This window comes from Penicillium psychrosexuale (genome assembly GCF_028828465.1).
Source record: "Penicillium psychrosexuale strain IBT 29551 chromosome Unknown utg000002l, whole genome shotgun sequence".
NCBI classification, from domain to species: domain Eukaryota; kingdom Fungi; phylum Ascomycota; class Eurotiomycetes; order Eurotiales; family Aspergillaceae; genus Penicillium; species Penicillium psychrosexuale.
In genome coordinates this window covers 4,692,071-4,706,821 of record NW_026643187.1, presented here as the reverse complement: position 1 = coordinate 4,706,821, position 14,751 = coordinate 4,692,071, and the positions used below count along the sequence as shown (strand labels likewise).

The 14,751-nt window shown below is 50.8% G+C and overlaps 4 protein-coding genes across 4 annotated transcripts; 1 reads left to right on the top strand and 3 right to left on the bottom strand.

The window, feature by feature from the left end:
• Nucleotides 1-260: 260 nt before the first annotated feature.
• Nucleotides 261-1,482, top strand: N7518_002908 (isopenicillin N synthase family dioxygenase; the record flags this gene model as incomplete). The annotated part of the gene is made up of 4 exons (XM_057183835.1): nt 261-297; nt 352-534; nt 610-984; nt 1,043-1,482. 4 exons carry the CDS (start codon nt 261-263, stop codon nt 1,480-1,482), a joined length of 1,035 nt encoding a protein of 344 aa, XP_057045285.1.
• Nucleotides 1,483-1,523: 41 nt separating this feature from the next.
• Nucleotides 1,524-2,805, bottom strand: N7518_002907 (putative pectin methylesterase; the record flags this gene model as incomplete). The annotated part of the gene is made up of 2 exons (XM_057183834.1): nt 1,524-2,090; nt 2,191-2,805. 2 exons carry the CDS (start codon nt 2,803-2,805, stop codon nt 1,524-1,526), a joined length of 1,182 nt encoding a protein of 393 aa, XP_057045284.1.
• Nucleotides 2,806-3,523: 718 nt separating this feature from the next.
• On the bottom strand, nt 3,524-6,580 carry N7518_002906 (uncharacterized protein; the record flags this gene model as incomplete). Its single annotated transcript, XM_057183833.1, has 3 exons — nt 3,524-4,696; nt 4,753-6,104; nt 6,178-6,580. The coding sequence occupies 3 exons, from the start codon at nt 6,578-6,580 to the stop codon at nt 3,524-3,526; spliced, it is 2,928 nt and encodes a 975-aa protein (XP_057045283.1).
• Nucleotides 6,581-13,141: 6,561 nt separating this feature from the next.
• Nucleotides 13,142-13,591, bottom strand: N7518_002905 (uncharacterized protein; the record flags this gene model as incomplete). Its single annotated transcript, XM_057183832.1, has 2 exons — nt 13,142-13,215; nt 13,327-13,591. 2 exons carry the CDS (start codon nt 13,589-13,591, stop codon nt 13,142-13,144), a joined length of 339 nt encoding a protein of 112 aa, XP_057045282.1.
• Nucleotides 13,592-14,751: the final 1,160 nt, after the last annotated feature.

The following is a 14,751-nucleotide window of genomic DNA, read 5'->3' as shown; positions in this document are numbered from 1 at the left end:
ATCAGGTCAACCATGCAGACTAAACATACGTAGCGGTTGTGAGACCCTTTTACGACAGTTTTCCACCATCACGAGTCCTGCAAATTCCTCGAGACATTGCACTGGAGCGGGGATTTCCGACAGATAGGTAAAGTACATGTACAAAATTGAGTGAAGAGATAACGAATTCCCCGCATTTCGAAGATATAAGACCAAGATCAGGTATAAACAGCTATAAAAAGACTTTATAGTCTCACTTCCTACACCTAACTACCTCCAAGATGAAGCCTAACGAACCCCCAATCATTGATTTCGCCCGTAAGAAGTGCCCTTAGCATCCTATATGCCGAGAATACCTAACCCCCTCAATAGCCTTCTACGCCAACGACTCAACCAAAGAAGACCTCATCAACCAAATCCAACAAGCATGCGAACAATTCGGCTTCTTCCAGCTAATCAACCACGCCATCCCAACCGAACTCCAAACCGCAGTCCTACAACACTCAAGCGAATTCTTCAACCTCCCCTTAGAAACAAAAGAGAAATACAACCAAGGTAATACAGCCTCCCCCAACTCCCCAACTCCATCAAACAGCAAAAAAACGAAACATGCATAACTAAAACCCCCAGCCATCGGCGGCTTCAACCGCGGCTACGAGCGCCTCCGCTCCCAAAACTTCGAAAAACGCACAAAAGGCGACCTCAAAGAAGGCTTCTATCTAGGCAAAGACCTCCCCCTAAACGACCCATACGTCGTCCAGCGCCGCTTCGGCCACGGACCGAATAAGTATCCCTCCGAAGTGACCGACGCTCAGGGCTTCCGCCGCGTCATGGACGAGTACCACGACGCGATGATCGAGCTGGCTGTAGCCATCATGCAAGTCATCGCGCGCACGCTCGGTCTAGACGAGCATGCTTTTAGTGATTTCTGTGATCACCCCGTCTCTATTCTTAGACTGCTTCGGTATCCGCCCCAGGAGGATGATGCGTCGGATCTAGAGAGAGGTTAGTTTAGGATGTGAATTCTTCAATCAATACCAACGAACTAACAAGTCGAATACAGGAATCGGCGCACATACCGATTTCGGTGCTATCACCATGCTCATGCAGGATGACACAGGCGGGTTGCAGGTCTGGAATAACCTCTCTTCTGAATGGGTTGATGTCACCCCGGTCCCTGGGGCGTATGTGGTCAATCTGGGGAATATGATGATGCGCTGGACGAATGATCGGTACTTGTCGAATCTGCACCGCGTGATTAATACCAGTGGCAAGGAGCGCTTTAGTGTTCCGTTCTTCTTTTCGGGGAATCCGAACTATACTATTCGGTGTCTTCCTGGGTGTGAGGATGCAGATACGGATACATCAGAGAGCGGTAGATATCCCCCGATTACCGTTCATGAGTGGATGGCGGGGAGGTATGCTGATACTTATGGGACGTCGGAGGGGAAGGCTATTGGGGAGATGCGTCAGGAGCCTGATAGGATTAGGATTGGGATGTAGAAGTTAAGCAAGCACTGTTCATACAAGAATCTCACTACTCACTAGACCCATCCAACTGAATCAATCCCCCTAACAACCCCCCAATCAACCCACTCCACATCCCCAAAAACCTTCAGCGGAGTACTATACGCCTCCCAACCCCCCAATCCAAGAACAGAAGTAACACCCCCCTCAACCCGCGCGGTCACATTAACCCCAGGCCCAAAATCCCGATACTCCGCCATAAGCGTAACGCCCTCCTCGAAGCGCCCAACACCACCAACAACCCAATCAACATACCCGCGCGGATCAACACTGCCGTCCTCATAACAGCGCGCAAAGATCGACCGGTGCTGGCTATTCCACGGCCGGCCGAGCGCACACGCGCCCTGGATATCAGTCGCTATGGAGGCGTTCGCGGCGCGCACGCTCGAGTCGACAATGTACACGCCGTACTTGTTCGGGGTTGTCGTGTTCGTGCCCTTCCAGGCGGTTATGCCGCCGCCGCAGCCGCGCAGCTGGAGCGCGCTGGATTGGATCCAGGCTGTGCCGAAGCCGTAGAGAAAGTCGGTTTCGCCGGCTAGGATGCTTTGGTAGAAGTAGGCGTTGCCTAGTTTGCCTATGTAGACCTGTGGGGGATTAGTGTTGGTGTTGGTGTGAGAATAGTGTACTCCCAACGAATAACGAATAAAAGACCAAAAGCACAGTTGGAAAGAAGTTAAAACGCACCGTATCCTGATACGAATAAAACCCACAGTAATAAAACCCCCCATTAGCCCGACTAAGACTCAACGCATGCGCCGGCCCATCAGAGTACTCCGCCCAAGTATTCTCAAAGTCAACATTATACACGCGGAAATCCGTATTCCCGAACGGCGTGTCCGCCGGCACGGGATACCCCGTCGGGCCCGAGCCCGTGAGGCTAGCCTCGAGCGTGGGCGCTACGACCAGCACGCTGGAGAAGACGTTGTCGACAGCGCCGGTGCTGTCGCTGTTGGCGGCGGCCCAGGTTATGCGCACGCGGTTGCGGGATGCGTCTCTGGGGTTGCTTGTTTCGCCCAGGAGGGTTAGTGGGCCTGGGCGGGTTATGTTTACTTGTTCGGTGTAAGTGCCTGCTAGGAGGAGGATTGTTTGTGGGGTGTTGTCGTTGGGGAGGGAGTTTATGGCGGATTGGAGGGTTGGGTGCGTGGTGTTTTTGTCGTTGGGGGTTCGGCTGACGATTAGGGTTCCTGGTGGACAGTGGCCGGTGGATTGGCAGGTTTGTCTGGTGATGGGGTGGATGGGGGTGGTGGCTCCTTGGGTGTGGAGGAGGAGACACAGAAGGCAGAGGATGTATGGGAGCATCGTGGTTGTGTGGGTGATTGTTTACTTCCGATGGGCACGATCTACGGTTGTTCTTTTATAAGGCATTTGGAGTGGATTGTATAGATGCTTAGCTAGTTGCATGAGACGGAAAATTAGAGATTCATATTGAGCAAGACTAGTGCCAGGATAGGTGAGAGTCCGGTGGTGAAAGTAGGAAGTCGAGTGTTGTGGTACTTCTCAATACTTCCTGCATGATGCAAAGAGACGGTGAAGCTTGTCTCCAGGAATTCATCCGGGGAAAGTATGGGGAACGGAGAATTACTTCCACCTATGAGACTGGGAGAGTCGAGACCAAAGGCAGACAAACAAGTTTAGACAAACAATGGGCAACGACAAGATCAGACGAAACCATAGTAGAGAAGATCAGACGAAAGATTACAATGTGGAACAGAAATGATTAGAATCCCTTTAGATTGACTAAGTGCCACTATTAACGACATACATACACGTAGAGAATAAAAACATGACTCTAGCAACTCGAAAGCAAACCACAGCCAGGGGGGTAAATGAAACACACAAAGTCTATAATACGGGTAAAAGGAAGCGAAAAAAGTCGGAACTCGACCTTCTTGACTCCCACGGCATGCATGTTCAATTAGGTGGCACGGCAAAATTTGCGGGTAATCGCAGGGAGATAAAAAAGAGAAATTAGACCTCGAATCAGTAACGAGTTGCAAAAAAGCTAAGGGACGAGCGTTTACTCGTTGTCCTCGATCTCCTCGGCGCGAGCACCGAGGGTGTAACGAGTCTTTCCTTCCGCGTCGTGCTCCATCTCGATGGCAAGCTTGGAAAGGTGGGCGATCATGTTCTCGATCTTGGTGTCGGCCTTGGAGCGGGTCTTGCGGCCAAGGTTGTCAAGAGCGGGGACAATGGTCAGGAGGTAGTACACAACGGCGATGATAATAGTCACACCGATGGAGTAGCCCCAGATGACAACGACGGTGACAATGTCGACATCGTTGTTGTGGGAGAAGCCGGGACCGCCAGCATCGTAGGGGGAGGTCTGCTTCCAGTCGGGTGCGAGCCAGCCGAAGACACAGAACAAGGTGGAGAGGACATCGACGATGAAGATGGCAATAACCAACTGCCACGAGGGCCATGTCTTGGCACCACGGGTAACGAAGATGAGCCAGTTCTCAGTGAGGGCGATCTCGAGGAAGAGGATTTCCTGGGGAGAACCGAAGTTCTGGATGATACCACCGTTCTTGAGGAAGAGGGTACCACGGATAATCCAGGTAGCGGCAGCGAGGAGGAATCCAAGAACGACGGAGATGACCCAGATCTTGGGCAACTGCCACTCGACGGGGCGGGCCTCGAAGTGGGCGTTATCGTAAGCAACGGCAATGGTGGCAAGATCAGCGAACAGGGCGATGAAGACAACCAGGGAAGAGTCGACGGTCTCGTTGATGATGATCATGGAGGTAACGAGGTAGATCTCGAGGTGGAGACACAGAGCGATACGGTACTGGATGTAAGCCTTCATACGCTGGAAAATCTGGCGGGCCAACTTGATAGCATCGACGATGGTGGAGAGACCGGGGGCGAGGAAGACAATATCGGCGGCAGCCTGGGCAGCCTCAGTGGAACCTTCGACGGCAATACCACAATCGGCCTTCTTGAGGGAGGGAGCATCGTTAACACCGTCACCAGTCATGGCAATCAAGTGACCACGCTGCTGCAACATCTCGACGACCTGGTACTTGTGCTCGGGGAACACCTCAGCGAAACCATCAGCCTTCTCGACAAGGTCGTGCTGGGCGGAACCAGCGAGACCACCGTGGATCAGACGCTCAGAGTTGTAAACCTTGGTACCGAGGGCAAGCATCTTGCAAGTCTCCTTGGCGATGGAGATAGCGTCACCAGTAAGCATCTTAACGGAGAGACCGAGGACCTGGGCCTCAGCGATGGTGTGGGCGGTATCCTCACGGGGGGATCGAACATGGGGTACATGCCCAGAAGCTGCCAGGGCTCACCCTCCTTCTGGACGGCGACACCAAGGGAACGGAAACCACGGCGAGCGAACTCGGTGACCTTCTCACGGTAGAGCTTGGCCTCCTCGGGGGAGCAGTCGGACATGGCGAGAATAGCACGGGGGGCACCCTTGGCGCAAATGTAACGGACACCATCGCAAGTACAGATAGTGGTGATACGCTTGGAGACGGGGTCGAAGGGAGTGTACTTCTCGGTGATCCAGTTGCGGGAGAGGATCTCACGGGCCTTGGGGTAGCGGCGGAGAGTGAGGACAGTAACCTTATCAATGGGGTCGAGGTTCTTGATGTTGTGGGAAGAGGCAATAGCAGCGACAGCCATCATCCAGTTGACATCGACACCCTCGGAGACGTAGGGCTCACGGATGGAAAGCTGGTTGGCAGTGAGGGTACCGGTCTTGTCAGAGCAGAGAATATCGACACCAGCGAGGGACTCGATAGCAGTGAGCTTCTGGACAATAGCCTTCTGCTCGGCGAGGTAGGCGGCACCGACAGCGAGGGTGGTGGTGGTAACAACGGGGAGACCGACGGGGACACCGATAATCAGGAGAATCAAAGTGTAGTGGAGCAGGTTGTTGTCGTTGTCCTCGGGGGTAGCGATCTTCAAGTGACGGAAGAAACCACCAATCCAGGCGGCGAGAATCCAGAACATGACGAGAACGAGCAAAGTGGTACCGATGTTGTCCATGACAGCCTTGAAGTGACCAGTGTCGTTGGCACCCTGGACAAGGGCGGCGGTCTTACCGACGAAGGAGTGACGAGCAGTAGCAGTGACAATACCGTAGGCCTTGCCGCGCTTGCAACCGGTGGTGTAGTAACAGACATCGGCCATGTACTTGTCGACAGCGAGGGATTCACCAGTGATAGCGGACTGATCACAAGCAATGAGGGAGGGACCCTGGTGGGTCTCGATATCATCATCCTCATCGTCACCGTGCTTCTCCTTGAGGTCGTCGGAGTTGGTGTTGGCGAGGTACTCCTTGTAGGTCTCGAACATCTCGGGCTTGGTGTAGTCACAGATCAGGCGGACATCGGCAGGGATAACGGTACCCTCCTCGACGATAACAATATCACCAGCAACGAGCTCACGAGCGAGAATCTCCTCCTCATGACGGTCACGGATAACGAGAGCACGCATAGCAATATCACCCTTCAGAGAAGCCACGACATCGGCAGCCTGCTTCTCCTGGTACCAACCGACGAGAGCGTTAAGCAAAAGAATACCACAGATAACACCGAGATCGATCCAGTCACGCAGACCGGCAGCGAGACAGACAGCAAGTTCCATAACTGTGGGAGAGCACGCGTTAGTGGGCTGATTGGCTGGAAACGCGTCCTGAAGACGGAAGTCCAAGCCACTTACCATAAAGAATAGGACCTTGGAAGTAACTCAGGAACTGAAGGAAGATGTTGGTCTTCTCAGTCACCAGCTCGTTCCAGCCGATCTTCTTGCGACGAGGCTCGATGTCGCTGCTGCTGAGACCAGCGCGCAGGTCGGTCTCGAGCCAGTCATCGGGGGTAACGAAACCTTCCTCGACACCACCGACGACCTTGCCTCCGAACTTCCACCAGGGCTTCTTCTTCTCGGAGTCATCACCGCTCTTGCCAGCGGCGCTGGAGGTCGAGCCACGACGGTTGTTCTGGGCAGTGGAGATGTATCGGTTCAAAGCAGAGTACTCGTCGAGATTGCCATCATCAGCCTCACGGGTGCGATGCTCACCACCATTTTCGACATCAACAGCATAGGAAATTCTCCGCTCCGCCATTGTTGTTGCTTTCGGCTCACACAGCCTTGGAACCCAACGATATGAGAAAGAACAACGGAATGGCGATATGACAGAGTCGGAATAGATCCTATGTAAAGAGAGAAAGGAAGAAAATGAGATGGGTGAAGGAAGGGCTGTTTTATAATGGATTACGGGGGGGGGGGTCAAAACCGGAGTGGGTAGGTGGATAATGAGAGAAAAGAGTGAGGGAAATTAAAAAATAAAAAAAATAAAAAGAAAAAAAGAATTTGGGAATTGAATTTGCAAAATTGGGAATTAAAAAAATAAAAGAAATCAAAAAATAAATGGGGGAGAAAGGTATTTGCATGAAATCCCGCGTTTGTCAATTTGAGGGGAGAGATACCTGTGGATTTGGTTGCTGGGGAAGCTATAAGCTAGGTACTGCTCGACCTGCTCATGGGCCATTCTTTTGGGAATAATTAGACTTTTTTCTGTTTTATTTCCACTTTTCCTGCCCGTTTAGGGTTAGCCCTGTAATGAATCTCGGTCGATACCAATATTTACCCCTTGCCCTACCAAGAAACCTGGTACCGGAAAGCCAGCTAAAGCCAGCTGCAGCCAGTCACATTGCAGCCACGGTCGAGGGAGTGGATCAGGAACCGCCTTTGGATTAGCATCAAAACAATGAAAAAACGCGATACCGATACGACTCTCACTCTAGAGGTCTCTGCTACCGGCACCGCGCTGCCGAGTTGGCCTCCACAGACATCACTTTCGTATAAAATCGGTACACAATTTTACGCAAGTCTCTGCCCCGGGTCCTGACACTATGCGCGATTTTTGTGTCTGGGGTGTGCCCCGCGACCCCAAGCATAGCAGCAAAAAAGACACACTACGACCAGTTCTGATACCGCGCAGGTTAGGTGTGTTTTCACGGAGAATTCACGGCCTTGGCAAAAAGGAATAGAGCAGGAATGCCCTTGCAGGAGAATGTTTCTCTATTTAGCGACATAGCCCGAGATAGTCCCAAGATAGTCCATTGATACGGATATGCCTTCATTTGCCCATGTCAGGGCTAGCGACATATGTATATACTTCAGTGTCTTGCCGACCGAGTCCGGCTTTCGCCCGTAAACACTAAACGCACAAGGTAACGAAAAAATGCCACTGTTCCTGTGATGACGCCAATATCGCATGGGATTTTAACATAGCAAGGGGTCCGGAAACGGTTGACAGATCTGGATATGCCAATGTTGTGAGGTTGAAGCATGTTGAAAATTACCCGTTTCTTACCCACGGATTACGCCTGCGCCGTACCTTACTATTATGTCATCAATTAGCTAATGTCGAACTTCCCCGGGCCTTCTTTTTCAGCTGCTGGTATCAGCACGCACTTCTGTGTCCTACTGCCACTGCCCTCGCTGCAGCTGCCTCGTTCGTCCCTCTGACCACGGTCGATCGTCGCCCTCTCTTTCCCCCTGGCCTCGTGGAGAGCGTCCCCAGAAGCGGCATTTAATTCGGTGCTCCGGATTGGCCAGCAGGACCATGTAGGCCCACTAACAGCTACACTAAGGCTTTGATCGAATCACCGCGTGCAGACGCCGGCCGATGATTTCATCATTGTTGATCGCCGACGCTGTTCCCAAGCACTGACTCTAACATGTGTTTATACGGAGTTCAGCGGAATGCTTCAAGGTATCTCAGTGGCAACCTTGTTTGCTCGTATAATATGATATATTGTAGATCTTAATCGAGAAAAGACGGCATCGATAAAGTTCACTATACTCCGTACGTCGTCGCAACAATCAGAGACTACTATTATTATCCGGCCAGCACATACATACATTGATCGCCTACTGTACATGGCCAAAACGGAAAATTCAATCACAAACCTAGTTCACGATGGCAAATGCGGGTTGCCCGAGTGCGGGTAAATCCTCGAAAGCATATGTACATAGCAGGGGTCATCGGATGTATATTACTGGAGATGATCCACGATCAGACCCTCCATCGACACCGTCAAGCTTCGCGGTGCATACAATAGAATAAGGCTGACTGCGATTGGATGGAGACAGGGTTTCGAATCAGGATGTAGGAAATGTATATGATAGTTAGGATGGAGTAGCTAAGGACGGAGTCTGTACATATTCTGTACAGTCACTGGTTTCCCATACTTTGATGCACCCGCACTCCCCCCGGCTTTCCGGCGAATGTCCCCTTGGCAAGTCTTCCCCAGAAGACCAATCTCCATCTATCTCCATCTCCAATCTCCAATCTCCTCAGGGCTGGGGTTGAAATCGTGCACGCGCCGTTGGAGATAGGTAACGGTAACGATATATTATCGCGAGTCTCCGCGATCTAGACAATTTCTGTTCTCGTTCTCGTCTCCCGAACATCGTACAATATCCTCCGTAGAGACGCTACGTCGATCGATGGCTTGCGATAATGAATCCTGTAGGTCGTCCCGTCTTGTATACTTCCCATCAACGGTGCCCGGCGCTTTACGCGGAAGGCGAACCGACACAACGCGAACCAATTGCGGACATGTAAAGGGCGAATAAATTATGGAGCTCCCCGGTCTGGCCATATCCTCGCCATGGTAATATAATCTATCGGAGAAAAGATCACCTTCCATTCTTGAACTGTCCTCCGTGGGAGCTATTGATTATCCCGCAAAAGATAGAGAGAAAGACAATCCCGTTCTCCGTAGCCCGCTATCGTCACTCTGTAGCCCCTGTCTCATCTCCTCCATACTCGACGGTCGAAGAACAGCTCCAGAGACAGATAGCTCATGGGCCAAACTCTTTTAGGAAGCCAGTGGAGTTCTGGCAATCCCGCTACAAGCCCCTATTCGCTGGACAGTCTGCGCTTCGTCCCCCTGCAGCCCCGTGCGAGAAAGGAAGGAAAAACGCAAAAGGAAACGGAAAAAAAAAGGGAAAAAAAGGAAAAAAAGGCCAATTGAGTTGCGATCATTCCGGGGGATTCTCGCTGTTTAGCCTTTCGAAAATCCACGTCAGCCAAGGCCAGCAGTGCACGATCCTGAGAAGGGACTGTTCTCAACGCCGCCGAGGTCACTGGCCGAATTTTTTCTTTCATGGATCAGGACCAGAATATCGGGCCATTGTTCTGATTAAAAAAAATCTGTCGGGTCCAGGACCGTTCAAACCAAATCCCCAAAACCGAGGCGCATAGTGGAGAGCTGTCTATCCCAATCAATGGGAACATGCGAAAATGCCTCGAATGGGGCAACCGAAGCATCGAGAATTGGGATTTTGGCAAATTTCGACTTTTCTGCTTTTTTCCCCCACGGCGAGCCATGGATGAGGGTGTGGGACGAGATCCGTAGCCGTAGGTACGAGAGTATAGTAGATATCAATATATCTTGGGACAGTCAATTCTACTATTCTTTACTGTACTTTGTATGTGTACTTTGTACCTGGAGTACCGTACTTTGCACTCTACTCCGTACAGATGATGCACCCAATACCCAGTTCCAATTATATCACAGACGTAATCGGGGATTCACGGTATGCCCATATTGGGGGGCTGGGAAACATCCATGGACGTTCCACGATCGCCCATTCCACCGGAACGGAAGCTACACACCCCAAGAATACCTATTGTACGGAGACGAAGTACGGAGAACTCCATATAAAAATTGATCTATATGCGCCCGTGGCGAATCACCTCTTCCCGGTCGGATATGGGCTCTACATCAACGCCGCCACCTTCTCAAGCCCGATATGTAGTTAGTGAAGGTATATTCCCGGAAACCAACCTTCAAAGACATCGGAGATTCCTCGCAGTTGTCGGGCGATCGCGCCGCTGCTGCCGTCTCGCTTGCAGGCTTGGGCTGGAGATCAATAGTTAGATCAATTCAGCGTGCTGACGGCGAGAAGCACGGGCTTTTTTTCTCGTTTTTCCGATCGTGATGTGTCTTGTCCTGCGTCATGCAACAAAATGCCGCAAATGTCCATTCGCATTCAGATGATTATGATTGCCACACGCCGGACCGAACCGGGCGTACTAACGAAAGAGAGAAATTGAAGATCAATTGCTGGATATCGTAAGTCGTAAAGGACGGTGAGGCATGAGGCCGATATCAAAACTGCTGCGTGCAGAGTAAACTGCAGGCTGGCCCTAGAGGAATCGAGCTAGAGAGGTTTCGGTGCCGAGTCGGTGATCTTCTCCATTTGGACATTTCTCGGAGTGGATCCGAGTCCGGTGCGTGTGGTTATCGATTTAGGGTGTTCTGGATGGCTTCTAGAAGGCTTCCTCTTCCTTCGAGCGTCACCGTCCCATGGATGCAATGCAGGTTTGCTGCAGGTGGTTTTTCTTTTTTTTTTTTTTTTTACCTTTTTCCCTCCCTTGCCTCTGCTTTATCCTTGTCAATAGACGGATGTCGGCACAATGCGAATTGACAGCCCATGGATGATAAGAATAACAGTATCACGTCATGACTTCTTATCATGCCGCTTTCGCTTTGTGTTGAGACTAACCCGATGTTCTTCTATACCCCATTGAAAATCCATAAAAGCGCATTTCTGATTCGGGGAACGCCCGAGTAGCGAGATTACCCCAGTCCCCCACCAATCATGATCGTTAGGGAGTGCTGAGTCAGTTAATTACCGGGGTGAATTTTCCACTGAAATGAAAAATACGGGGGACCTTCCTTCAGCTTGGACATGCCGTATTGAATAAATAGCCCTAAAGAAAAGTCTATCACACTCGTTAACGACTCGGTAGTTAATATAGTGGAAGGGTTATGTCTAATATCACCAACTCGTGACGGGGACACACAACTTATTTCTTAATTCCCCTCCATTATCGAACCCAGATCCCTGAATCCACATGATTTCCATTGGCATCCCCTTTCATCTGCGTCTACTGGCCCGGTATCGACCACCTCTCCTAGCACCGGCTTGGCTTTCGCCTCGCAGCCGTGTACCTACAGTAGCGCGAATAGTGCGATGGGGACCAGAGCTCCGTCCAGCAATCAGCGGGCGCGAAATACGCTTGCAGGAAGCTCTCATCTGAATCAAACCCTCGCGGCCCACTGAATGATCGCCCGCCTGCCACATCGTTCCTTGATTACGGAGTATAGCTTACCACTAAGGAGGCTAGCGTCGCGTAGCTAGCTTGTACGGACAAAGGTCTCCGCGGTTTTCTTGCCGATCTCAGATCGTGAGGCATTTTCTTTCTAGCTCCTTTATTCACACCGACAAGGCTTGTTACTATCATCCTTGGGACTAGTCACTCCGTCCGGAGAACGGGATTCAATGCCCACCTGTGCGCGAGGTCCGTCCTTTGACAGCACAGCGCTACTCCGTATTCTCGTAATAAATTGCTTATGTTGCATAAAGACAAAGACCGAGACCAAAGGTACTACCCTAACTGTTCGCCAAGCTATCCCAGATTTGCTCACCCCAGAAATCGGCTACCCATGGAGAAAACAAAGGCCGAAATGAAAAAAACACGGAAAATGGAATGAAACGAAAAAAACAATCCCCCAATACACCCAAGACCGAACCTCGGGAGTACCGTGCACGTACCTCACCCCAATTCCCGTTCTGGTCTAGCGTGATATGGTTCCCGCACCTGCAGGAAGAGCTTCAAGCAATTTGAAACGAGAAATGCGCTGTTGCTCGGAAATTAGACAGCCTAGACGCAATCGCAATATAGAAATATCGGCGTGGTATATTGGCCTAATCTCAGACTCGGCGGCTAATCGTGTATGACGTATGACGTATGACGTTATGTTCTTTCCTTTTCCCAGGGCGTAGGATGGTCATAGCTTGAAAAACGACTATCACCGCTGCTTCTTTTGCTACGGGGGTAGGTAATGTATACTCCGTACTGGACTCCATATTATTCAACCCCATGGAATTAATACCTGTCCTCCGTGCGTACAACATAGTACATACTATGTACTCCGTACTCCGTACTCCGTACAATGTACATTATTCCCTCAGCCCCGCGTGTCTGTGCCCGTCAGGCGTTGTCAATTTGCCTTACCTCATGCAGATAATCCCCCGAATATTGAGGTTTCTCGTTCCCGCCCCACGATTGGACCATCGCCTTCCCATTATGTCGGTCCCCTCTCGGTCTTGGCTATAATCGTTTGTAAGGTGTAGACTCGGCCAGTCGGGCATCCCGTGTCGAAACTCCGACGCGGCACGCGGGAACTCGGCACGTCTGATTTCGGTTTGGGAAGAGCGTTGTGTGGGCGTGAGGCGTCGTCGACTATGGTTACATATCGGATTTTAATTGCTCATTGCCAACTTTGAACGCTTGCTTCATTTGGTTCGTAGTTCCAGGGTCTTTGTCTGCAGTTCTTGGCAGGGCTGGTAATTTCTTCTCTGTTACTTTGTATGGATGAATCCATTACGCGCCACCAGGTAATAGTGGGAAAATCATCCAGTCAGCCTCATGTGAATTGTGTACACAGTTAATTTCTAGGTCGTGTGCATCGGATTATATGTTGTATATTATGTTGAGATCTTATGCTACATTTTCTCTTGGCTGCATATAACCCTGCGTCGATCAGATCCTAGTAGTCAGGTACCGACACGCCCCCTACGCACCGATGAGAAAGCAAAATCAAACAATGGTCAATATCCTGGCCAGACAGCTCTTCTTCGGAATCCCACGTCGGAAAAACCGCAACTCCGGCCCTGGACTGTGGAGATCGCACACAGAAACATACGATACCGGGTGTGTGATAGTGTGATCACGGAGTCACCTCCCCTAAGCCTTTCACGAATCCGACAGCTATGATGACATACACTCTACGTCCTCGTCGCTATCGCACGATACCCAAACAAGCAATAAATAAACACACAGGCCATCCATCCACGGCATAAGACGACTCACGCCACGTCGAGCAACATAATCAGCATAGTCTAGATCCCCATAATCGACCAAATCATTCCCCTCCAAGCCAGACCGCAAGCTAAGAGAGTCTCCGTCCTCCCCATCCGGCAGCGATCGACAGGAGAACAAAACACCCCACACTCCCTCGACGCGAACCTCACAACTGGCAAGTCGCATTTCGGAGATCATGCAAAGTGATATATTTTCCGCGCTTGCTACTGGTCGCAAGGGAACTTGCATATCACTATTTACTACTCCGGAGTATTGCTAGCCATTAGCGCGACGCGACCTGAGTCCGGTGTCGGGGAGGTGTGTGTTGTCTTTCCAGATTAGGAAAAAACTAATCAGTGAATGACAGTCGCTTTGTTTTTCTTTTTCCCCTGTGACGCAAGGAAAGTATGCATGTTACTACGACATAGGTATGACTCTAACAGACCTAAATATTGCCTTCTTTAGTATAGCTCCGGGGTAATACACCCAGTTCGTAGATTTGTTGCTCTCCCTGCGTTTTGGTAAGTGGCCCGAACTACCCTGCGGGAAAACAGTCGAGTCCACAATAATAATGCACACGCTCGCTCCCCTCTCCCCGTGCTGCGATGTATATGCTCAATAATTGTATGTGACGTATTGATATTCTTGGCTGTGCTAGATACAATGTTGAAACACAGACTGCTACAGACAGATTAAACGTTACAGTATTGCGTCTCGGACTGGCTGTCACTGTCACTGTCAGTCTCTGCCACTCGGGCGAGTCATCGGCGGTGTTCACGATACCTGGTTGATCCCAATTTTCTCCAGATCGGAGGCTATGAGACGAATTGGATGGTGTCGCCATTGCTACCTGCTCTGCTTCTCTGTTACTATTGTTAGAAGGACGGTGTGAGAGTGCCTGCTAGGCTACGGAATATCTCTCTTTGTTCTTTGTATGACACCTCCGTCGGCATCTGCATAGCCACCGTTAAACTCCCCGGCCATCCAGTGCCGATTATCAATCTCAGCCAGTACCTACCTGGTTTAAATACAGGGGCCACAGTCAAGCATAAAATAGCCCAGACACCGTTTCAGTATCCTTTGTTATCCTATTCCCCGTCTTACAGGTACCGTATACCCGCATCTGCGTACTGCGAGCTTGTCCCGGGATACCTTGTCTAGGCATGCCAAGCAAGACAGGGATAGATTCGGGGGGGATGCGAGGGGATCGACATGCTGCCTGCGTGCAGTGTGTTATTGTTCAATAGCATTCGTCGCGGGTTAGGATGGCTAATGTGGGATTTAAACTTCATGATCGACGATAGACAGGCACAAGCCAAGATCCGATAACAGAAGGAGAGGCGCGA